The following is a 25,824-nucleotide window of genomic DNA, read 5'->3' as shown; positions in this document are numbered from 1 at the left end:
AAAAAATATTTTTTGGACCAATTAGGTGAAGTTGCATAATTTCCCATGGCACAATAGTGTGCCCCGGCACAGTGGTTGAAAATCAGTGGTTTAGATTACAGTTAACATGCATTGATAACATTAAATGTAGATTGTTACTGCGGCTGCTTTAGTGAGATGGCACAAAAGCTCAACAAAAATGAAGGACGGCAGGCAGGAAGTCGAAAGCAGACTTTTTTTTTTTTTTTATTGCAAAAAGTCAGGTCCGACATTAAACTTCAAAATAAAAGCGCTATGCTATACATCCGTTTTAATTACGACAAAAATAAAAATGTCTTAAATCATGCTTTGTCAAAGATGTAATGTAAAGTAATTCTGTGATATTTGCACCTAAATAAATGCTGGTGCATCAGTTGAGGAATGGTTTAAATTCTTTAAGAACCGGTTCTGGTTGAGTCAGCAATTACAGAACGTTTAGCAGGCTGAATATTATCAATCAAAGTCAATCTATCAAAGTTTACTTATACAGCCCTTAATCACAAATGCCTCAAAGGGTTTCACAAACCCCAATGATATTACATTTTATTCATAAATAGAGAAGGTTAAAACATTGTCTTGCAGAGATATGAATATCATTAACTTGTACAACATGTAATGTACACAATATCAAAAGCATTTATTCAGGTAGCAATATCACACATTACGTTACCAAACATCTTTGACGATCAAACCATGACCGTAACAATCCGCCAGTTGTTATTAATGGGTGTAACTGGTATCTAGATATGGAATGTAGCTCCTCGTTTGAATGCAAGTGCTCCTACAGCAGGAATACAAACTTTCAAGGAACTTTTTTCTTAATATTTTACCTGAATGATGAATGCGAAAAAAAAATTACGATTAATCGCATGCGTTAACACGTTATTATTGACAGTACTAGGTTTTGACTTATTTATTCCATTTGTATTGTTCATATTGTACTGAGCAGCCAGGCGGTGTCCTTGTGTCCATTTCCTGTTCTATGGTTATCGTCACACTTTTGCTTTTTGCTTTCCCTGATACTCTTCCGTGATGTCATTGCTATTTTTTTTTTGTTAAACTCCGAAAAGAAAAAAAAGACAACAACAACAAATATCGATGTCAATTTCGGACTTCAAGTAGTCACAGATTTTCTTTTAGTTGTTTTTGGTGGTGTTGTACCTGGGGTGGAATTTTTTGATGAAAAAAACAGCAAAAAGTAATCACAGCTCAATATTCTTGGGCGGCTTGTTTTTGGCTTCGTCCTCCGCTTCCTGCAAGAGAACAGCAAAAAGAAGTTTCATTAAAAAAAAAGGAAAATATCATTTTAGGGGAACCATCGGGATACACACCGATCCACCATCTTCATCCTTGTCATCCTTATCATCTCCATCCTCATTATCATCATCGTCCGTGTCGTCGTCTGTGTCGTCGTCTGTGTCGTCGTCTTCCTCAGGCAAAACTCCTCCGTTGTCCAGAAACTTGGTCAATGTCTCCAGATCCCGTTTTCCCACATAGTCCACCACCTGCAGGAAGGGAAAAGACAACAACAACAAAGTTACAGTTAGTTACGCACATACACGATTAATACTGTACCATTGGGTTGCGAGATATCAGCGATATACGATACAAATGATACAGTTTTTGGCTGGCCGTAGAACTTTTAATACTCTCGTCGTATCGTGATAACATATTTGGATTCCACATTCTTCCGCAAATTTGACAGCGACAAGCGAAAGAATGTTGCGGCTAACGTCCCTCCGCTGTGCAGCTTTTAAATCCTTGCTTCCATGGCGGCAAATAAACTGTGTTTCTTACAAGTACCATAATCACTGGAGTACAAGAGGACAAGAAAATACTAAACATGCTACCATACACGCCATAGGACAATACAAAAGAAAAAAATCAAAGCTAACTGCTAAGTCACAAGTATAACCATTTAGGTTGTGTTTTTTGTCGTCTTTGTTATTGTTTTCAAACTCAGGAAATAAGAGCCAGAAGTAGTACTATTCAGTGCCGGCCCAAGCCTCCATGGGGCTCTAAGCAAAATTTGATTTTGGGGCCCTCTATTTCTGCCAATAATATTGATTGATCATTCACACACCTACTATAAACTCATTGCGGCTCTGGCAGTGTTGTTTACATTATCCTATTGTCAGCCTGGCATGTCTTTACAAATGACATGTCATTTATAAAGATATGGGGGTGGCCCAGTTAAGAACATAAATAATACCAATGAATGAACGAATGATGTCCAGAGTACCACATATGGTTCCTAATCTTAAAATGTAGAAAACATTCAGCTACAAGAGTGGCCTGGGGTTGAACAGTCCAAGTGATAAAGCTTTGTATTTACAGTAAAAGTGTCATCTTGTCTCATCAGTCTTGTACATATTAGTCTTTAATTACTAGTTTATATTTTTAGTTAATTGTTCATATTTAATGTTTACTTTGTACAAAGAGAGCGCAGTCTACTGAAGTTAAATTCCATGTGTGTTAAACATAACTGGACAATAAAACTGATTCTGATTCACTTTATTATTTTTGGTAACAAAAACCTGAAACAGCAATGTGCAAAAACGTTGACCTAAAATTGTATTTTTGTACAATAATATATCTTTTATCATTTAGAAATCATCAGTCAGACTGTACATGCAAAAAATAAAAAATAAGAATTTTTTGTTAATTGCTTTTGGGGGCCCCCTGGTGGCCGCGGGGCCCTAAGCAAGCGCTTAGTACGCTTATGCCTTGGGCGGCTCTGGTACTATTTGATTGTATTCTACATTTTGTACATAATAAGAGTATAAAGAAATCATTTAAATTAATTAATCACACTTTTGAATTTAGTTTAATCGTGATTAATCACAGTAAATGACTAACTTACATCATTTAAATCCACCTAAAAAAAGACTGATATTTTGACACACATGCAAATTTATCATCAGAATTTTATACACAGACTGCAAAAACTGAAATCTAAGTAAGATTAAATATCTCAAATAAGGGTGATATATGCTTATTTTCTGTCTGTTAAGATAATTCTTCTCACTAAGCAGATTTTATGTTAGTGTTTTACTTGTTTTAAGGGTTTTGGTCCTAAATGATCTCAGTAAGATATTACAGCTTGTTGCTGAGATTTAAAGTTAAAGTTAAAGTCCCAATGATTGTCACACACACACTAGGTGTGGTGAAATTTGTCCTCTGCATTTGACCCATCCTCTTGTTCACCCCCTGGGAGGTGAGGGGAGCAGTGGGCAGCCACGGTGGCTGCCCACGCCCGGGAATCATTTTTGGTGATTCAACCCCCAATTCCAACCCTTGATGCTGAGTGCCAAGCAGGGAGGTAATGGGTCCCATTTTTATAGTCTTTGGTATGACTCGGCCGGGGTTTGAACTCACAACCTACCGATCTCAGGGCGGACACTCTAACCACGAGGCTACTGAGTAGGATTTGATGACCTATATTGAGTGAAACATGCTTGAAACTATTTTGGTCCAAATGTCCAAAACACATCCAGCAATGGTGCACAGAAAGGCGGGGAAGAACAGGGGAAAAGGCGGCCAAAATGGTCAAAAGTCCCAATTTTGTTCAAAATACCTCCCCGGGTTCCAGTCCCACGAGTCCTGCCGCCGCTGGCCGCACAAGTCCCGGAATGCAAAAAATGTCCACAACACACCCAGCAAAGTCCCACGGGAAGTGGGGGAGAAAAGTGAGAAAAGTCGTCAAAAGTCCCCAAAAATGTTCAAAATACCTACCCAGGTTCGAGTCCCACAAGTCCTACCACCCGGGATGCCCAAAATGTCCATAAAACACCCAGCCGAGTCCCACGGGGAGGGGGGATAAAAGTTGGAAAAGTCGGCAAAAGTTCCAAAAATGTTCAAAATACCTACCCAGGTTCGAGTCCCACATACTTGAACCTGGGTGTGATTTTTTTTAACATTTTACCGACTTTTCTCACTTTTCTCCCCGCCTTCCTGTGGGACTTTGCTGGGCGCGTTTTGGACATTTTGGGCATCCCGGCCGGCGGCGGGACTTGTGGGACTCGAACCTGGGTAGGTATTTTGAACATTTTTGGAACTTTTGCCGACTTTTCCAACTTTTATCCCCCCTCCCCGTGGGACTCGGCTGGGTGTTTTATGGACATTTTGGGCATCCCGGGTGGTGGGACTTGTGGGACTCGAACCTGGGTAGGTATTTTGAACATTTTTGGGGACTTTTGACGACTTTTCTCACTTTTCTCCCCCACTTCCCGTGGGACTTTGCTGGGTGTGTTGTGGACATTTTTTGCATCCCGATGACCTATATTGAGTAAAACATGCTTGAAACTATTTTTGTCCAAATGTCCAAAACACATCCAGCAATGGTGCACAGGAAGGCGGGGAAGAACAGGGGAAAAGGCGGCCAAAATAGTCAAAAGTCCCAATTTTGTTCAAAATACCTCCCCGGGTTCCAGTCCCACGAGTCCTGCCGCCGCTGGCCGCACAAGTCCCGGGATGCAAAAAATGTCCACAACACACCCAGCAAAGTCCCACGGGAAGTGGGGGAGAAAAGTGAGAAAAGTCGTCAAAAGTCCCCAAAAATGTTAAAAATACCTACCCAGGTTCGAGTCCCACAAGTCCCGCCGCCGGCCGCTCAAGTCCCGGGATGCCCAAAATGTCCATAACGCACCCAGCCGAGTCTCACACACTTGTTGAACCTGGGTGTGATTCTTTTAACATTTTACCGACTTTTCTCACTTTTCTCCCCGCCTTCCCGTGGGACTTTGCTGGGCGCGTTTTGGACATTTTGGGCATCCCGGCCGGCGGCGGGACTTGTGGGACTCGAACCTGGGTAGGTATTTTGAACATTTTTGGGACTTTTGCCGACTTTTCTAACTTTCATCCCACCTCCCCGTGGGACTCGGCTGGGTGTGTTATGGACATTTTGGGCATCCCGGGACTTGCGCGGCCAAACATAAGATTTTATGTTAGAGTGTTTTACTTGTTTTAAGGTTTTTGGTCCTAAATGATCTCAGTAAGATATTACAGCTTGTTGCTGAGATTTGATGACCTATTTTGAGTAAAACATGCTTGAAACTATTTTTGTCCAAATGTCCAAAACACATCCAGCAATGGTGCACAGGAAGGCGGGGAAGAACAGGGGGAAAGGCGGCCAAAATGGTCAAAAGTCCCAATTTTGTTCAAAATACCTCCCCGGGTTCCAGTCCCATGAGTCCCGCCGCCGCTGGCCGCACAAGTCCCAGGATGCAAAAAATGTCCACAACACATCCAGCAAAGTCCCACGGGAAGTGGGGGAGAAAAGTGAGAAAAGTCGTCAAAAGTCCCCAAAAATGTTCAAAATACCTACCCAGGTTCGAGTCCCACAAGTCCCGCCGCCGGCCGCTCAAGTCCCGGGATGCCCAAAATGTCCATAACACACCCAGCCGAGTCCCACGGGGAGGGGGGATAAAAGTTGGAAAAGTTCCAAGAATTTTCAAAATACCTACCCAGGTTCGAGTCCCACATACTTGAACCTGGGTGTGATTTTTTTTTTAACATTTTACCGACTTTTCTCACTTTTCTCCCCGCCTTCCCGTGGGACTTTGCTGGGCGCGTTTTAGACATTTTGGGCATCCCGGCCGACGGCGGGACTTGTGGGACTCGAACCTGGGTAGGTATTTTCAACATTTTTGGGACTTTTGCGGACTTTTCTAACTTTTATCCCACCTCCCCGTGGGACTCGGCTGGGTGTGTTATGGACATTTTGGGCATCCCGGGACTTGCGCGGCCATACATAAGATTTTATGTTCGAGTGTTTTACTTGTTTTAAGGGTTTTGGTCCTAAATGATCCCAGTAAGATATTACAGCTTGTTGCTGAGATTTGATTACATATTGAGTAAAACATGCTTGAAACTATTTTTGTCCAAATGTCCAAAACACATCCAGCAATGGTGCACAGGAAGGCGGGGAAGAACAGGGGAAAAGGCGGCCAAAATGGTCAAAAGTCCCAATTTTGTTCAAAATACCTCCCCGGGTTCCAGTCCCACAAGTCCCGCCGCCGCTGGCCGCACAAGTCCCGGGATGCAAAAAATGTCCACAACACACCCAGCAAAGTCCCACGGGAAGTGGGGGACAAAAGTGAGAAAAGTCGTCAAAAGTCCCCAAAAATGTTCAAACTACCTACCCAGGTTCGAGTCCCACAAGTCCCGCCACCGGCCGCTCAAGCCCCGGGATGCCCAAAATGTCCATAACACACCCAGCCGAGTCCCACGGGGAGGGGGGATAAAAGTTGGAAAAGTCGGCAAAAGTTCCAAAAATGTTCAAAATACCTACCCAGGTTCGAGTCCCACATACTTGAACCTGGGTGTGATTTTTTTTAACATTTTACCGACTTTTCTCACTTTTCTCCCCGCCTTCCCGTGGGACTTTGCTGGGCGCGTTTTGGACATTTTGGGCATCCCGGCCGGCGGCGGGACTTGTGGGACTCGAACCTGGGTAGGTATTTTCAACATTTTTGGGACTTTTGCCGACTTTTCCAACTTTTATCCCACCTCCCCGTGGGACTCGGCTGGGTGTGTTATGGACATTTTGGGCATCCCGGGACTTGAGCGGCCGGCGGCGGGACTCGTGGGACTCGAACCATACATAAGATTTTATGTTAGAGTGTTTTACTTGTTTTAAGTGTTTTGGTCCTAAATGATCTCAGTAAGATATTACAGCTTGTTGCTGAGATTTGATGACCTATATTGAGTAAAACATGCTTGAAACTAGAATATCAAGTGTTGCAAAGCTGTGTCATCAACACTCACAAGTATAAAACTACTTTTTTATAGTAATAATTTCTTATTTCAAGCATGAAAAAAAAAATCATGACTTTGACACAATTGTGTCTAATATTAAAAAAGATGACAGCCAAATGGACTTTTGCTGTTTTATTTTCAATGAAACAATTAGAAAATACTTACTTATATAGTAGTACACTTGTTATTAGTGAGAATATACTTATTTTAAGGTATTTTTGGGTTCATTGAGGTGAGCTAATTTTACTTGTTTTGGAAAGTCTTGACAAGCCAAATTTTCTTGTTATATTGGCAGATAATTTTGCTTAGTTCAATTAAAATACCCCCAATTTTTGTAATTTTTTTTCTTGTTTTTGAACATGGACTTTTTGCAGTGGAAACCTTTTTTTAAAAATGTTTTACTAGAATGTACGTAATTTATTTGCTCAAAACCTGGTGAGAGTATTGTAAAAATTCCCGTCGAGGTTTATTTTAAAGCGGAATTTTGCATGCGTAGACATTTACCCGGATCACTGACCTTATAACAACCCACGCCGCCTTTCAGGTAACCATTTGCAGTTCATGTAAAACAGCTCCAAAATTATTTTATGTCAAAAATTACTTTAAAAAAAAAAAATTGTGTGATTAATCTGCAACTATACATAAATAATGCGATCATTTTTGTGATTCATCACATGAGTTAACTCGTTATTTTGAACAGCCCTGATTTAAATATTAATTGATATTGTTACACAATTTTTGTCCAATTATAGTTGTGATCAAAAATGATCCTGAAAAGTATCAACATTGGTATGACCGATACTGCCCCTGTAAATTCTTGGTATTGCACATTTGTTGTATCACCCAAAACTAATGTAAAGTATTTGAAGTGATGGATCCAAACAGAAAGTATTAACAGTAAATTAACAAGTAGATTAATAATATTTTTGAGAAAATTATATTGCCATCCATTCTTCATCCCTACACACTTTTGCTCTTTTACAGTAGGAAAGGGGATTCAAATGTCCCCATTCCTCACGATTTACCTGAAACATGACAAATTGGGGAGTGCTCTATCCACTTTAGCCACTAGATGGCAGTAGAGTGTTGAATATCTTAAAATGTGTTTTGAGGGCATTCCAACTTTGACCCCAGCGTCAGTTGCTATGTAGAATGACGCTTTCCATCATTTTCAGCAGACCGCATCACAAAGTGTAATGACGGGAGATCCAACCAGGAATGGGGCCATATGAATCCCTTCCCTACAGTAGGTGATTTTTTTTCTCCTTCATTAAAGCGTGACGAAGACTCTTCTGATGGCAGTGCGTCAAAGAAAGGGAAATTAGACATGGCTGCACTCCAAAGGCCGCAACCATCATTGATGATAAAAGTGGTGTATTTGAACATGTGAAAGAATCTGGTACCGTGCGGTGGTGGGCCGTGTGTTTCCCACCTAGGCCTTCAGTGATGTCCGACTTCAATGATTACCTCTCAAAATACCACAATTGATGTCACCACATGACCATTGCTGGAGAAATACTATACGGGAACACATTTACGCCCTACATAGCATTGAACCACATCAACAGTGTACAAAACGGGTTATTTTCTGCCACATTTAAAAATCAATAAACCCGCATCAGCAATTAAAACATATTTTATGTGGTGCTGTCAAAAATTAAATTGCAAAAAAACATATTACCGTAAACGTGAACAAGTGATGACATAAATCATGGTCCCAATACAGAAAACCATTGCATCTAATAGAGAATGTCTCATTTGCACCCCTGGTGGTGAAATCGTTAAAAATGAGAGTAGTCCCAAAAAGGAGGGATTTTTCAAATTGGCTGTGTGTCGGTTTTAAAAGTGCTCCCCCTCTGGTCAACATATGTAATAACAAGAGTGTGTAAGAAATCGAAATGCGCCCCCTTTGGCCACAATTTAAAAAATAAATAAATAAATATGTGTATAGAGACATACTGTAATAACGAAGTAAATAATGAAGATTAAAAACCAATTACAAACAAAAAATTCCCCCAAAAATAAATTAACTAAAAGCAGTCTTTTTTCACAATGTGTCGACTTTTTTCTTATAAAATTGGGAACAATTTCTCATATTCTTTCTGTTTCTGTAATATTCCAATATTTTCTTGTAAAATTATTACTTTTTTATGTAAAATGATTGCTTTTTTACGTAAAATATTACTTTTTAATGCAAAATGGTGACATTTGTCATATGAAATTCTGACTTTTATCACAATATTGCCAATTTGTTTTCTGTTCTTGTAAGATAGTGACATTTTTTTTGTAAAATTATGACTTTTGTCATAATTTTGCCAGGTACAATCCCGATTATTATTATAATATTGCCAGCATTTTAAAGTTTTCTTATAAAATGGTGACTTTTGTCAAGTAAGTACGACTATTTTCATAAAATTGTAAAAATATCCAGTTTTTCTTGTAAAATTTTGACTTGCGTTGAGTAAAATTATGACTTATTATAATACTGCCAAAATGTATCTTGTGAAATTGTGACCTTTTTCTTGTGAAATTCCAACTCATTTTTCAAAACAAGCTTTTTATATTTGCATAGTATGTATTAGAGATGCGCGGTTTGCGGGCACAACCGCGGAGTCCGCGGATTATCCGCGGATCGGGCGGATGAAATTAAAAAAAATTAGATTTTATCCGCGGGTCGGGCGGTTGAAATAAAAAAAAATTTGATTTTAAATAGATTCAGGCAGGTGGCAGTTAAACCAATTCGGAAATATATATACATAGTTAAATGTTGTTACCCACATACGAAAAACGAGCAGGCACCTGCTGCATATGCCACAACAGAAGAAAAAAAAAAAAAGAGATGGACACTTTTACGGAGCGGAGAAGGGACGCCTCGCCGGGGTCCGGGACCGAGGCCCCTTCCCCCGAGAGGGCCCCACCGGGAGCCGTAGCTGAGGCGATCCGCGAGAAGGGCCCGACGCACGTCCAGGGTCACCACCGCGCCCACCGCACCGACACCCCGCCTCGTCCGCCTTCGCCGCGGCCGGCGTCACGCGCAGCAGGTAAGCAGCTTACCTGCCCGCCACCCCTGTTGCCGGGGGCGCGTAACAGGGGTCACTCCGCGCGCAGTGCGCTCACGAAAGGGGTGGGGCTCACCCTGGTTGATATAGACAGCAGCTAGGACGGTGGCCATGGAAGTCGGAACCCGCGAAGGAGTGTGTAACAACCCACCTGCCGAATCAACTAGCCCTGAAAATGGATGGTGCTGGAGCGTCGGGCCCATACCCGGCCGTCGCCGGCAGCGAGACGCGCTTGGAGGTGCGCTCAGCGCGGCTCCCATATGATTGCGCACTGGTGTGCGTCTGGGTCGTGACAGCGTGGCACGCGAATGTCTGTGCTGCATTGGATCAGTCTCCTTTCTTTAACAGGCAAAAGCTTTATAACCTCACTAATGCCTTGCATCGTCTATATTAGATATATAACAACGGGCGGGTGCGGTTCTGATCAAATGTTACATCGGGTGGATGGCGGATGGTTGAGGACTTTCTGATGCGGTTGCGGATTAAATAATTGCCTATCCGCGCATCTCTAGTATATATATATTATTAATGTTGTAAATACACTTCTTTATACATCTAGAAAGGGTGGTCTTAAAGAGGTAGGCATTTTTTGGAGGTCTCAAGAAGGTACCAAATACTGGAATGTGTGTGTGTGTGTGTGTGTGTGTGTGTGCTTTTTCGTACATCTTTTCCGCCAGCCGGGTAGTATTTGAGCGTGGGGAATCCGGTGACTTTGAAAGACTCCAACTCGTTGACGGTGGCATCCATCTTGGCGATGACGATGTCGTCGCGCTCGGCGTAAGTCTCGGCCAGCTGTTCCCAGATGGGCGTCAGCTGCTTGCAGTGTCCGCACCATGGAGCGTCTGCACAAAGATCGTATTCGTTAGTTCATCCCATTAATCAGCAATGATTCATTCATTCCAAATAACATTATTCACAGTAGGGAAGGGATTCATGTGGACCCATTCCTGGGTGGATGTCACGTGAGAGGAAGAGGGGGATTGGGGGGGGGGTAATCATTTTGCAATGCAGTCTGCCGAAAATGATGGAAAGTGCCACTCTACATAGCAAATGACGCTTTGGTGAAAGTTGGAATTTCCCAAAAAAACACATTTAAAGATATTCAACGCTCTACTGACGTCTGCCGGCTAAAGTTTGTCACGTTTCATGTGTCAGGTAAACCGCGACGAATGGGGCCATATGAATCCCTTTCCTACTGTATCTCCATTGATAATGCGCATCGATTAAAGGTCAAATCTCAAAAAGCGTGATCAACCTTTGAAGTGACAACAAATATACTGTGCACCCGCACTATTCGCAATGGGTCACGTTCCAAGACCCCTTGAGATTGGCGAAAAACTGCAAGTAATTGAGGCACTCAAAAAAATTTGCACAAAATGCCCAATTTTTAAACTCTAAACCAATGGTTCTTAACCTTGTTGGAGGTACCGAACCCCACCAGTTTCATATGCGCATTCACCGAACCCTTCCATCATCCATCCATTTTCTACCGCTTATTCCCTTCGGGGTCGCGGGGGGTGCTGGAGCCTATCTCAGCTACAATCGGGCGGAAGGCGGGGTACACCCTGGACAAGTCGCCACCTCCTCGCAGGGCCAACACAGATAGACAGACAACATTCACACTCACATTCACACACTAGGGCCAATTTAGTGTTGCCAATCAACTTATCCCCAGGTGCATGTCTTTGGAAGTGGGAGGAAGCCGAAGTACCCGGAAGGAACCCACGCAGTCACGGGGAGAACATGCAAACTCCACACAGAAAGATCCCGAGAAAAATAAAAAATAAAAATGTTTTTTTTTTTTTCAAATTCAAGACAAAGTTATATGTTTTTGGTAACACTTTAGTATGGGGAACATATTCTAAGTAACAAAGACTTAATTTAGAGTTATTTGGTTAGGGTTAGGGTTATAATAAGGCCATGCCGAATAAGGCATTAATAAGTACTTAATAATGACTAGTTAAGAGCCAATATGTTACTAATTTGCATGTTAATAAGCAACTAATTAATGGTGAATATGTTCCCCATACTAAAGTGTTACCATGTTTTTTTACTGGTGCACAAAATGAACCGTGCATGAACATCACCTTGTTCAAACAACAAAACCAACACAGTGCATAAACTCACAACAAATTACACACCTGCAAATCAGTCTGACTTCTGCCGTAATACGCCGATAGGGAAAAGTTTTTATTCACACGATGAGTTGGGTGTGTCTTGACCTCCGCCAAACCCCTAAGCCCGACTCACCGAACCCCTAGGGTTCGATCGAACCCAGGTTAAGAACCACTGCTCTAAACCAAAAGATGCATACTTGCCAACCCTCCCGAATTTTCCGGGAGACTCCCGAAATTCAGCGCCTCTCCCGAAAACCTCCCGGGACAAATATTCTCCCGATTTTCAGCCGGAGCTGGAGGCCACGCCCCCTCCAGCTCCATGCGGACCTGAGTGAGGACAGCCTTTTTTCACGACGGGAGGACAACTGGGTGACAAGAAATAAATCATCCAGACTAGAGATAAATTGTATTATTATGTTTATCTTACCTACAAATAAATATATTTATTAATTTAAAAAAAACAAAAACTAAATACATTTTTACTATATTTTGCTAAAAACATCAAAATTTATTGTATTTTTATTATATTTTTTCTGACTCCTTATTACATCCAGGCATTAGAATTATACATTAAAATAAACATATTTGAAATAATTAATTTTAAATTATCATATTAACTCATTTAAAATGACCATATTTAATTGTTAAAATAATTGCTTGTTTATCAACAACTTTAGCATTTTATTCATTACATTTTGAAGCTCTCAGAAGCCAAGTTACGTTATATTCCTTAATATTTATTTATGCAAGTTTGAAGTATCAATTATCTAAACACAGTTTTGTTTGCATATTTTCAGGATGTAGATATATATATATATATATATATATATATATATTTATGTATGAAATACTTGACTTGGTGAATTCTAGCTGTCAATATATTCCTCCCCTCTTAACCATGCCCTCAACCACCACGCCCCCACCCCCCACCTCCCGAAATCGGAGGTCTCAAGGTTGGCAAGTATGAAAAGATGCAACCTCTACTATTAAAAAATCAATGTTGCCCCTCCATCCACTAAAGCAGCGCTTCTCAATCATTTGTTCTCATGCCCCCCCCCCTTACACGTACCTACTGTAAAAGGCGCTACACCGCAGATATGGAACAATCAGTGAATTTAATGACAAAATACTCTAAGATGAGATTTTTTCGAAAAGGATGCACATGATGGTTGGAACATCTAAAACAAGTTTCCTCACAGTTTTACGTCCATGCGTTGATTATTCCTTGTTACACATGTGCAGTAGGGCCTATCCAATCACCAGTCAGGACACATTCATGGCCTCACAGACAGTCGGAAATTGTAGAACTATTTTCAAAAATGCACATTCCCCCCACTCAAAATAAAAAAATCCCCTATTTTTTCCTGCTACTAGCGCCATCAAACCACTTTCTATTGAAGTTACTATTAAAAAACTAATTCTGTCCGGGGATCTACTGTACCATAAATACAGTATATTGCCATGAAAGCGGGTAAAATTAATTACTTAGTTGTTTTGAAGACAACACTTACAAAACTCCACAAAGACGTTCTTGGTCGGGTCCAGAGCGACTGAATCAAAATTCTTCCCCACCAGGACTTTAACAGGTTCTTTATCCCAGTCCTCAGGGATGTCTTGGCTGCGATAGTGAGGCTGCATTACAAAACAAGTTGGATTAAAAATTATTTGTGGAATAATGTCTGCGTGTGTGTGTTTTACCTTGGCCGTGCCATCAATGACCTGCTGACACAAGCTCGGCAGCACGCTCATAAAATCCTTCCCATCAGCTATGAACTTCTGCCCCGTGTTCATGTTGACGAGGCGGACCGTGGGGGCTTCGTCCGCCGACACGCCAAAATAGTTTAACACGAACGACAGCTGTGCTGACACGTCGATCGTGATGAACAGCATCTACACAAAAGGTAACATTGTGTTATGTCTTGGCGAGGTTTCTAGTTGAGTCTTCAATGAAGCTAACATACATATTTTTGTAAACATCGACTCCCATTTAGCCTTCAATCTACCTAACGTATGTGTTTTCGTTAACAATTTTCAACAAAATACATGTTTTTGTAAACATCGGAAAGCATTTAGCGTACAAGGTTTTATTTAAAAGCCAAAAATCATGTTTTTGTAAACATCAGAAAACATTGAGCCTTCAATCTACCTAACGTATGTGTTTTACTTAACAATTTTCAACAAAATACGTGTTTTTGTAAACATCGGAAAGCATTTAGCGTACAATCTACCTAACTTATGTTTTCGTAAACATTAACGACAAGTTAAGGTCTTCAATGAAGCGAACACATATGTTTTTGTAATCATCAAAATCTATTTAGCCTTTAGTCTACCTAATTTACTGTATGTGTTTTCGTAAACATGAACAACAAGTTAGTGTCATCATTGAGGCCAAAGTACATGTTTTTGTAAACATCGGAAACCATTTAGCCTTTATTAACAAATGGAAGGCACTGAATTTTGTAAAAATCAAAAACCATTTATCCTTCAATCAACCAAACTTACGAGGTTTTATTTGAAAGCCAAAAATCGTGTTTTTGTAAACATCAGAAAACATTTAGCCTTCAATCTACCTAACGTATGTGTTTTCGTTAACAATTTTCAACAAAATACGTGTTTTTGTAAACATTGGAAAGCATTTAGCGTACAATCTACCTAACTTATGTTTTCGTAAACATTAACGACAAGTTAAGGTCTTCAATGAAGCGAACACATATGTTTTTGTAATCATCAAAAACTATTTAGCCTTTAATCTACCTAATTTACTGTATGTGTTTTCATAAATATGAACAACAAGTTAGTGTCATCATTGAGGCCAAAGTACATGTTTTTGTAAACATTGGAAACCATTAGCCTTTAACAAATGGAAGGCACGGAATTTTGTAAAAATCAGAAACCATTTATCCTTCAGTCAACCAAACTTACGAGGTTTAATTTAAAAGCCAAAAATCTTGTTTTTGTAAACATCAGAAACCATTTAGCCTTAATTCAACACAATCTTTTGTTTTTGTAAACGTAAACAATTTAGAGTCTTCATTAAAGCCAAAATTTGTGTTTTTGTAAACATTGGAAACCATTTAGACTTCAGTCTACCTAACTTACGCGTTTTTGTAAACATAACGACAAATTAGAGTCTTCGTTGAGGCCAAAATAAGTTTTTGTAAACATCAAAATATATTTAGCCTTCAATCTTCCAACTTCCAAGTTTTCGTAAACATTCACGACAAGTTAGAGTCTTCATTGAGGCCAAAAGACGTGCCTCTGTAAACATCAGAAACTATTTGGCCTTTAACGAATGGAAAATACTGAGTTTTGTAAACATCCAAAATCATTTGGCCTTCATTCAACCAAGCATATGTATTTTTCTAAATGTTAACAAGTTAGAGTCTTAATGGAGGCCAAAATATATGTTTTTGTAAACATCAACCCCATTTAGCCTTCAATCTACCTAACGTATGTGTTTTCGTTAACATTACGACAGTTTAGAATTTTCAATGAGCACAAAATACGTGTTTTTGTAAACATCGGAAAACTTATGTTTTTGTAAACATTAACGACAAGTTAAGGTCTTCAATGAAGCGAACATATATGTTTTTGTAATCATGAAAAACTATTTAGCCTATAATCTACCTAACTATGAACAAGTTAGTGTCATCACTGAGGCCAAAGTATGTGTTTTTGTAAACATCGGAAATCATTTACATCAGCCTTTAACAAATGGACCGCACTGAATTTTGTAAAAATCAGAAACCATATAACCTTCAATCAACCAAACTTTTGTAGTTTTTTTTTAAACAGAGCCAAAAATATTTTTTTGTAAAAATCAGAAACCATCCATCCATCCATTTTCTACCGCTTGTCCCTTTTGGGGTCGCGGGGATTTAGCCTAATTCAACACAAACTAGTGTTTTTGTAAACATTAACAATTCAAAGTCTTCATTGAGGCCAAAATATGTTTTTGTAATGTACTGAATTTTGGAAACATCAAAAAACATTTAACCTTCAGTCAACCAACTTATGTGTTTTCGTAAATATTAACAAGTTAGAGTCGTCATTGAGGCCAAAATACGTGTTTTTGTAAACATATGAACCATTTAGACTTTAACAAATGGAACATTCCTAAATTTTGTAAACATCGTAAACCATGTAGGCTTTAATCAACCTAACAAAGATGTTTTCGGAAAACATTAACACCAGGTTTATATTTTTCAAAGTGGGTAATTACTCAAACAGTGAAAATGATTCCTACGCAATACATGTTTACGGAAATATTGTAAACAATTTAGTCATTTTGTAATCATAAAAACTGTCTGGGACTGAATCTAAATTATGTGCTTCTTTCTTACACAGTACACATCTTTTCGGAAAAATCTAAGAAGATTTGGAGTTTGCATCAAACTTTGCCGAACATCGTCTGTGACAATTCAGTCGTCAACAAACTGAACTTTTGTGGTTTTGCAAACATTGTGGTAAGGTTGAACGGTAATAAAGTACAGCGGTTTTAATGGATTAAAAAAAGGTACCATCCTGCCTTTTAAAAATACTCACTGGTCTTTTTTTTTCCCATGCGCTTGTGGCACACCGAGGTGCATGTTGCAACTCAACATCAACACACGTACAGAGCACTTGCAAGCAGAAACAGGGTAGAGACAAAAGAGGAAGAATAGACATATTTTGGCTTTAAAACTAACAATACATTTGGAGCTTTTACATATTGAAGAGGTCCTTTAAAACATAGCTGACTAGTAGCTAACTAACAGTCAGGCTCTTTAAAACATTTATTCAGTATTTTGTAACTTTAGAAAGTTATATGGTTGAAACTGATAATGATGCCAAAAAAACATGAAAAAAAGATGGGAAGTCCTCAAATGCTTATTTTGAAAATGTAATTTTGTTTATAGATTATATGCAATCTGTTGCTGTGTTTCCTAATTTGAGTGTACATAAATGAAGGTGTGTGTTGCTTAGTCCGACCTGGACATAATCTGGACTGTACATAAATGTTTATTTTGAAAATGTAATTTTGTTTACAGATTATATGCAGTCTGTTGTTGTGTTCCCTCATTTTGAGTGTGCATGAATGAAGGTGTGTGTTGCTGAGCACGACCTGGACATAATCTGGACTGGACCTGGTTTTAAGAACCCTTTAAACAATCTAATTTCATTGACAACCTGGTCTGGTGAAGATAAGGTCCTTTTTAAAATAAATAAATAAAATAAGATAAATAAATAACATTTTCTTGAATAAAAAGAAAGTAAAACAATATAAAAACAGTTACATAGAAACTAGTAATTAATGAAAATGAGTCAAATTAACTGTAAAAGGTTAGTACTATTAGTGGACCAGCAGCACACACAATCGTGTGCTTCACGGACTGTATCCCTTGCAGACTGTATTGATATATATAGTAGGAACCAGAATATTAATAACAGAAAGAAACAACCTTTTTGTGTGAATTCTGAAGTCTGAAGTTTTATTGAGTTGGTGCACTAATTGTAAGTGTATCTTGTGTTTTTTATGTTGATTTAATAATAAAAAAAAACAGTCAGCTTGTAGCTGCAGTAGCTGCCGCTAACGTCCGTCCACACAGTGTTTAAGTTAAGTACCAATGATTGTCACACACACACCAGGTGTGGCGAAATTTGTCCTCTGCATTTGACCCATCCCTTTGTTCACCCCCTGGGAGGTGAGGGGAGCAGTGGGCAGAAACGGTGCCACGCCAGGGAATCATTTTTGGTGATTTAACCCCCAATTCCAACCCTTGATGCTGAGTGCCAAGCAATTCAATTCTAAAGGAATATCTAAACATGCTTCACTACACACCATAGGACGATACAATAGCTAACCGCTAACAGCAAGCTAGCGCTCCTGAACGTAAACAAATGGCTGTACACAAATATAAATTTTAACGATACCATCTACAAGAGACGTACCTAGTCGATACTACATGGATTAAATCTATATTTTTATTATCACAAAATCGTTTGCCTTTTTTTATTGTTTATAAACTCAGAAAAAAACCTCCTCTCTGAGCTGCCACCTTACCGTGGTAGAGGAGTTTGCGTGTCCCAATGATCCTAGGAGCTATGTTGTCCGGGGGCTTTATGCCCCCTGGTAGGGTCTCCCAAGACAAACTGGTCCTAGGTGAGGGATCAGACAAAGAGCAGCTCGAAGACCTCCATGACGAATAAAAATAAAGGACCCAGATTTCCCTCGCCCAGACGCGGGTCACCGGGGCCCCCCTCTGGAGCCAGGCCCGGAGGTGGGGCACGATGGCGAGCGCCTGGTGGCCGGGCCTGTCCCCATGGGACCCGGCCGGGCACAGCCCGAAGAGGCAACGTGGGTCCCCCCTCCAATGGGCTCACCACCCATAGCAGGGGCCATAGAGGTCGGGTGCATTGTGAGCTGGGCGGCAGCCGACGGCAGGGCACTTGGCGGTCCGATCCTCGGCTACAGAAGCTAGCTCTTGGGACGTGGAACGTCACCTCGCTGGGGGGGAAGGAGCCTGAGCTAGTGCGTGAGGTTGAGAAGTTCCGGCTAGATATAGTCGGACTCACTTCAACGCACAGCAAGGGCTCTGGAACCAGTTCTCTCGAGAGGGGATGGACTCTCTTCCACTCTGGCGTTGCCGGCAATGAGAGGCGACGGGCTGGGGTGGCAATTCTTGTTGCCCCCCGGCTCAGAGCCTGTACGTTGGAGTTCAACCCGGTGGACGAGAGGGTAGTTTCCCTCCGCCTTCGGGTGGGGGGACGGGTCCTGACTGTGGTTTGTGCTTACGCGCCAAACCGCAGCTCAGAGTACCCACCCTTTTTGGATTCGCTCGAGGGAGTACTTGAGAGTGCTCCCGCGGGTGATTCCCTCGTTCTACTGGGGGACTTCAATGCTCATGTTGGCAGCGACAGTGAAACCTGGAGAGGCGTGATTGGGAAGAATGGCCGCCCGGATCTGAACCCGAGTGGTGTTCTGTTATTGGACTTTTGTGCCCGTCACAGATTGTCCATGATGAACACCATGTTCGAACATAAGGGTGTCCATATGTGCACTTGGCACCAGGACACCCTAGGCCGCAGTTCCATGATCGACTTTGTAGTTGTGTCATCGGATTTGCGGCCTCATGTTTTGGACACTCGGGTGAAGAGAGGGGCGGAGCTTTCAACCGATCACCACCTGGTGGTGAGTTGGCTGCGATGGTGGGGGAGGATGCCGGACAGACCTGGCAGGCCCAAACGCATTGTGAGGGTTTGCTGGGAACGTCTGGCAGAGTCTCCTGTCAGAGAGAGTTTCAATTCCCACCTCCGGAAGAACTTTGAACATGTCACGAGGGAGGTGCTGGACATTGAGTCCGAGTGGACCATGTTCCGCACCTCTATTGTCGAGGCAGCTGATTGGAGCTGTGGCCGCAAGGTAGTTGGTGCCTGTCGTGGCGGTAATCCTAGAACCCGTTGGTGGACACCGGCGGTGAGGGATGCCGTCAAGCTGAAGAAGGAGTCCTATCGGGTTCTTTTGGCTCATAGGACTCCTGAGGCAGCGGACAGGTACCGACAGGCCAAGCGGTGTGCGGCTTCAGCGGTTGCGGAGGAAAAAACTCGGACATGGGAGGAGTTCGGGGAAGCCATGGAAAACGACTTCCGGACGGCTTCGAAGCGATTCTGGACCGCCATCCGCCGCCTCAGGAAGGGGAAGCAGTGCACTGTCAACACCGTGTATGGTGGGGATGGTGTTCTGCTGACCTCGACTGCGGATGTTGTGGATCGGTGGAGGGAATACTTCGAAGACCTCCTCAATCCCACCAACACGTCTTCCTATGAGGAAGCAGAGCCTGGGGAATCTGTGGTGGGCTCTTCTATTTCTGGGGCTGAGGTTGCTGAAGTAGTTAAAAAGCTCCTCGGTGGCAAGGCCCCGGGGTTGGATGAGATCCGCCCGGAGTTCCTTAAGGCTCTGGATGCTGTGGGGCTGTCTTGGTTGACAAGACTCTGCAGCATCGCGTGGACATCGGGGGCAGTACCTCTGGATTGGCAGACCGGGGTGGTGGTTCCTCTCTTTAAGAAGGGGAACCGGAGGGTGTGTTCTAACTATCGTGGGATCACACTCCTCAGCCTTCCCGGTAAGGTCTATTCAGGTGTACTGGAGAGGAGGCTACGCCGGATAGTCGAACCTCGGATTCAGGAGGAACAGTGTGGTTTTCGTCCTGGTCGTGGAACTGTGGACCAGCTCTATACTCTCGGCAGGGTCCTTCAGGGTGCATGGGAGTTTGCCCAACCAGTCTACATGTGTTTTGTGGACTTGGAGAAGGCATTCGACCGTGTCCCTCGGGAAGTCCTGTGGGGAGTGCTCAGAGAGTATGGGGTATCGGACTGTCTGATTTTGGCGGTCCGCTCCCTGTATGATCAGTGTCAGAGCTTGGTCCGCATTGCCGGCAGTAAGTCGGACACGTTTCCAGTGAGGGTTGGACTCCGCCAAGGCTGCCCTTTGTCACCCATTCTGTTCATAACTTTTATGGACAGAATTTCTAGGCCCAGTCAAGGCGTTGAGGGGATCTGGTTTGGTGGCTGCAGGATTAGGTCTCTGCTTTTTGCGGATGATGTGGTCCTGATGGCTTCATCTGGCCAGGATCTTCAGCTCTCGCTGGATCGGTTCGCAGCCGAGGGTGAAGCGACTGGGATGAGAATTAGCACCTCCAAGTCCGAGTCCATGGTTCTCGCCCGGAAAAGGGTGGAGTGCCATCTTCGGGTTGGGGAGGAGACCCTGCCCCAAGTGGAGGAGTTCAAGTACCTCGGAGTCTTGTTCACGAGTGAGGGAAGAGTGGATCGTGAGATCGACAGGCGGATCGGTGCGGCATCTTCAGTAATGTGGACGCTGTATCGATCCGTTGTGGTGAAGAAGGAGCTGAGCCGGAAGGCAAAGCTCTCAATTTACCGGTCGATCTACGTTCCCATCCTCACCTATGGTCATGAGCTTTGGGTTATGACCGAAAGGACAAGATCACGGGTACAAGCGGCCGAAATGAGTTTCCTCCGCCGGGTGGCGGGTCTCTCCCTTAGAGATAGGGTGAGAAGCTCTGTCATCCGGGAGGAGCTCAAAGTAAAGCCGCTGCTCCTCCACATGGAGAGGAGCCAGATGAGGTGGTTCGGGCATCTGGTCAGGATGCCACCCGATCGCCTCCCTCGGGAGGTGTTTAGGGCACGTCCGACCGGTAGGAGGCCACGGGGAAGACCCAGGACACGCTGGGAAGACTATGTCTCCCGGCTGGCCTGGAACGCCTCGGGATCCCCCGGGAGGAGCTGGACGAAGTGGCTGGGAAGAGGGAAGTCTGGGCTTCCCTGCTTAGGCTGCTGCCCCCGCGACCCGACCTCGGATAAGCGGAAGAAGATGGATGGATGGATGGAACTCAGAAAAAATGTCCCTAGAGACAGGAGGACTTTAATTATGACCAATGCATGACCCTGATCCATACCAAAATTTGCAGTATCACCCAAAACTTATGTAAAGTATCAAACAACAGACGAATAAGTGATTATTACTAGGGGTGTAACGGTACACAAAAATTTCGGTTCGGTACGTACCTCGGTTTAGAAGTCACGGTTCGGTTCATTTTCAGTACAGTAAGAAAACAACAAAATATAAATTTCTTTGGCCAGGGTTAATGTGGTCAACATATATAAAATAAAAACTAAATAAGATAAGGCTCAGAATGGTTTCTTAACAAAACTTTTGTACATATAAAGTGCTTTTTTTGATTGATTGAGACTTTCATTTGTAGATTGCACAGTACAGTACATATTCTGTACAATTGACCACTAAATGGAAACACCCGAATACGTTTTTCAACTTGTTTAAGTCGGGGTCCACGTTAATCATACTTGCCAACCCTCCCGGATTTTCCAGGAGACTCCCGAAATTCAGCGCCTCTCCCGAAAACCTCCCGGGACAAAATTTCTCCCGAAAATCTCCCGAAATTCAGGCGGAGCTGGAGGCCACGCCCCCTCCAGCTCCATGCGGACCTGAGTGACGTGTTGACAGTGGCCAGCCTGTTCTCACGTCCGCTTTCCCACAATATAAACAGCGTGCCTGCCCAATCACGTTATAACTGTAGAATGATCGAGGGCGAGTTCCTGGTTTCTTATGTGGGTTTATTGTTAGGCAGTTTCATTAACGTCCTCCCAGCGTGGCAACAACACACAACAACAGCAGTCACGTTTTCGTCTACCGTAAAGTAGTTCATCTGCCGTAAACAGCAATGTTGTGACACTCTTAAACAGGACAATACTGCCATCTACTGTACATGCATGTAAATATATATATATATATATATATATATATATATATATATATATATATATATATATATATATATATATAGCTAAAATTCACTGAAAGTCAAGTATTTCATATATATATATACATATGAAATTATTGAGTATTTCATATATATATATATATATATATATATATATATATATATATATATATATCAATCTGTGTTGGCCCTGCGATGAGATGGCGACTTGTCCAGGGTGTACCCCGCCTTCCGCCCGAATGCAGCTGAGATAGGCTCCAGCGACCCCAAAAGGGACATGCGGTAGAAAATGGATGGATGGATATATGAAATACTTGACTTGGTGAATTCTAGCTGTAAATATATTTCTCCCTTCTTAACCACGCCCCCAACCACGCCCCCCGCCCCACCCCCGACCACACACACCCTCCCCACCCCCCACCTCCCGAAATCGGAGGTCTCAAGGTTGGCAAGTATGACGTTAATCAACATTAAACCACCTCAAGTTGTTGCTCAGATTAAATAAAATGACAAAAATTTTCTTCTACATACAAAAAGTGCAACATTAAACAGTTTCAAGTCAACTCAGCCTCAGATAAACTTTTCTTTCCCCCCCAGCCTGGCTAACTTGGCAGTAAGAGGTGGGAGCTGTTTGCTCGTCTTTATCTTTGTTGAAGCGATGTTCACTTGGGGTGGTGCCGCTTCAAATGGGTTAGCATGTTTGACGTGTTGGCAGAAGCATGCCTTACCGCTGCTGAACAATGTCTGCAAACCTCTGTCCTCCGCACCGCGCAGTCATGGTGTTCCCAAATGGGAGATCTTAACGAAGCAGGAGGGTCTTCCAGCTCTGGCTTTTATATGTTGTCGTAGCCCGGTCGTTGCTAGCATGCCGTGTGTTGTGCCTCGGTGTGCATTGTTTACACCAGTGTTTTTCAACCACTGTGCCGCGGCACACTAGTGTGCCGTGAGAAACAGTCTGGTGTACCGTGGGAGATTATCTAATTTCACCTATTTGGGTTAAAAAAATTTTTTGCAAACCAGTAATTATAGTCTGCAAATGATGTGTTGTTGTTGAGTGTCGGTGCTGTCTACAGTTCGGCAGAGTAACCATGTAATACTCTTCCATATCAGTAGGTGGCAGCAGGTAGCTAATTGCTTTGTAGATGTCGGAAACAGCGGGAGGCAGCGTGGAGGTAAAAAGGCGTCTAATGCCTAAACCAAAAGTAAACAAAAGGTGAGTGCCCCTTAGAAAAGGCAGTGAAACTTAGGGAAGGCTATGCAGAACGAAACTGGCTACAAAGTAAACAAAAACAGAATGCTGGACGGCAGCAAAGACTTACTGTGGAGCAAAGACGGCGTCCACAATGTACATCCGAACATGACGTGACAATCAACAATGTCCACACAAAGAAGGATAAAAACAACTGAAATATTCTTGATTGCTAAAACAAAGTAGATGCGGAAAATATCGCTCAAAAGGAAGACATGAAACTGCTACAGGAAAATACCAAAAAAAGAGAAAAAGCCACCAAAATAGGAGCGCAAGACAAGAACTAAAACACTACACACAGGAAAACAGCAAAAAACTCAAAATAAGTCATGGCGTGATGTGACAGGTGGTGACAGTACACCTACTTTGAGACAAGAGCTATAGTGATGCATGGTTGGTTATGGTTTAAAGTCCATCCATCCATTTTCTACTGCTTGTCCCTTTTGGGGTCGCTGGAGCCTATCTCAGCTGCATTCGGGCGGTATGGTTTAAAGTCGTATACAACAATTGCGACAACAACTTTTTACTGTCAACTGAGTTTCGTTTTTTAATGATATCTGCTGGTGGTGTGCCTCCACATTTTTTCAACGCAAAAAATGTGCCTTGGCTCAAAAAAGGTTGAAAAACACTGGTTTGCACAACGTACGTAATATGTCCGTGTGGAAACTCGTTCGGTACACCTCCGAACCGTACCGAAACGGTTCAATACAAATACACGTACCGTTACACCTCTAATTATTACATTTCAACGAAGTGAGGATAAAACTTGTTAAACATCAAGTCAAGTCTTCAAAGACTGTAACAGATGTTGAACACTAAAACCAAATCGTAAATTGTATTAACGAAACACAAGTCCCTTTGTAAAAATATAAGACAATTTTTTGGAAACTTTTAGTCTTTAAAGCGGAACATTATCACAATTTCAGAAGGGTTAAAACCATTAAAAATCAGTTCCCAGTGGCTTATTTTATTTTTCGAAGTTTTTTTCAAAATTTTACCCATCACGCAATATCCCTAAAAAAAAAGCTTCTAAGTGCCTGATTTTAACCATCGTTATATACACCCGTCCATTTTCCTGTGACGTCACATAGTGATGCCAATACAAACAAACATGGCGGAAAGAACAGCAAGCTATAACGACATTAGCTCGGATTCAGACTCGGATTTCAGCGGCTTAAGGGATTCAACAGATTACGCATGTATTGAAACGGATGGTTGTAGTGTGGAGGCAGGTAGCGAAAACGAAATTGAAGAAGAAACTGAAGCTATTGAGCCATATCGGTTTGAACCGTATGCAAGCGAAACCGACGAAAACGACACGACAGCCAACGACACGGGAGAAAGCGAGGACGAATTCGGCGATCGCCTTCTAACCAACGATTGGTATGTGTTTGTTTGGCATTAAAGGAAACTAACAACTATGAACTAGGTTTACAGCATATGAAATACATTTGGCAACAACATGCACTTTGAGAGTGCAGACAGCCCAGTTTTCATCAATTAATATATTCTGTAGACATACCCTCATCCGCTCTCTTTTCCTGAAAGCTGATCTGTCCAGTCCAGTTGGAAATGCATCTGCTTTGAGTGTCGCAGGATATCCACACATTCTTGCCATCTCTGTCGTAGCATAGCTTTCGTCGGTAAAGTGTGCGGAACAAACGTCCAATTTCTTGCCACCTTCGCATATTTGGGCCACTGGTGCAACTTGAATCCGTCCCTGTTCGTGTTGTTACACCCTCCGACAACACACCGACGAGGCATGATGTCTCCAAGGTACGGAAAACAGTCGAAAAAACGGAAAATAACAGAGCTGATTTGACTTGGTGTTTGTAATGTGTTTGAGAAAATGGCGGATTGCTTCCCGATGTGACGTCACGTTGTGACGTCATCGCTCCGAGAGCGAATAATAGAAAGGTGTTTAATTCGCCAAAATTCACCCATTTAGAGTTCGGAAATCGGTTAAAAAAATATATGGTCTTTTTTCTGCAACATCAAGGTATATATTGACGCTTTCATAGGTCTGGTGATAATGTTCCCCTTTAACAAACTGAACTGGAATTTTGTAAACATCGAAAACCGTTTAGTCATTAAACAACCAAACGTAAACACTTTTGTAAACATTAATGACAAGCAAGTCTTCTATGAACTTTGTTTTTTTCTGAAATGTGTACCCATCGCATGGTTTTGAAAACAATTTTGAGTCATTCTGTAAAACTTTGAAATATGTCCGCTTGTAAAAGACCACTTTGATAAGTGTGAAGGTTTGTCTTGGAAAGACACAAAGAGACATGAAGTGACGGTACCTTTCCCTTTAGGCTCTTGGC

The 25,824-nt window shown here is 42.2% G+C and overlaps 1 protein-coding gene across 1 annotated transcript in view; it reads right to left on the bottom strand.

Moving 5' to 3' along the window:
* Positions 1 to 200: 200 nt before the first annotated feature.
* The window catches only part of pdia2 (protein disulfide isomerase family A, member 2), a 30,851-nt gene continuing 5,227 nt past the window's right edge, over positions 201 to 25,824 (bottom strand). Inside the window, exons 6-11 of the mRNA XM_061984147.1 lie at positions 25,804 to 25,824; positions 13,652 to 13,843; positions 13,465 to 13,585; positions 10,500 to 10,678; positions 1,350 to 1,523; positions 201 to 1,271 (exon numbers count right to left, since the gene is read on the bottom strand). The exon at positions 25,804 to 25,824 is cut by the window's right edge and continues 105 nt beyond it. Of these exons, the coding sequence (XP_061840131.1) occupies positions 1,221 to 1,271; positions 1,350 to 1,523; positions 10,500 to 10,678; positions 13,465 to 13,585; positions 13,652 to 13,843; positions 25,804 to 25,824 (738 nt within the window). The 3' untranslated portion in view covers positions 201 to 1,220. The remainder of the gene's footprint in view (positions 1,272 to 1,349; positions 1,524 to 10,499; positions 10,679 to 13,464; positions 13,586 to 13,651; positions 13,844 to 25,803) is intronic.

The sequence above is a fragment of the Nerophis lumbriciformis genome, linkage group LG25 (assembly GCF_033978685.3).
Source record: "Nerophis lumbriciformis linkage group LG25, RoL_Nlum_v2.1, whole genome shotgun sequence".
NCBI classification, from domain to species: domain Eukaryota; kingdom Metazoa; phylum Chordata; class Actinopteri; order Syngnathiformes; family Syngnathidae; genus Nerophis; species Nerophis lumbriciformis.
This window is presented reverse-complemented; position numbering and strand designations above follow the sequence as displayed.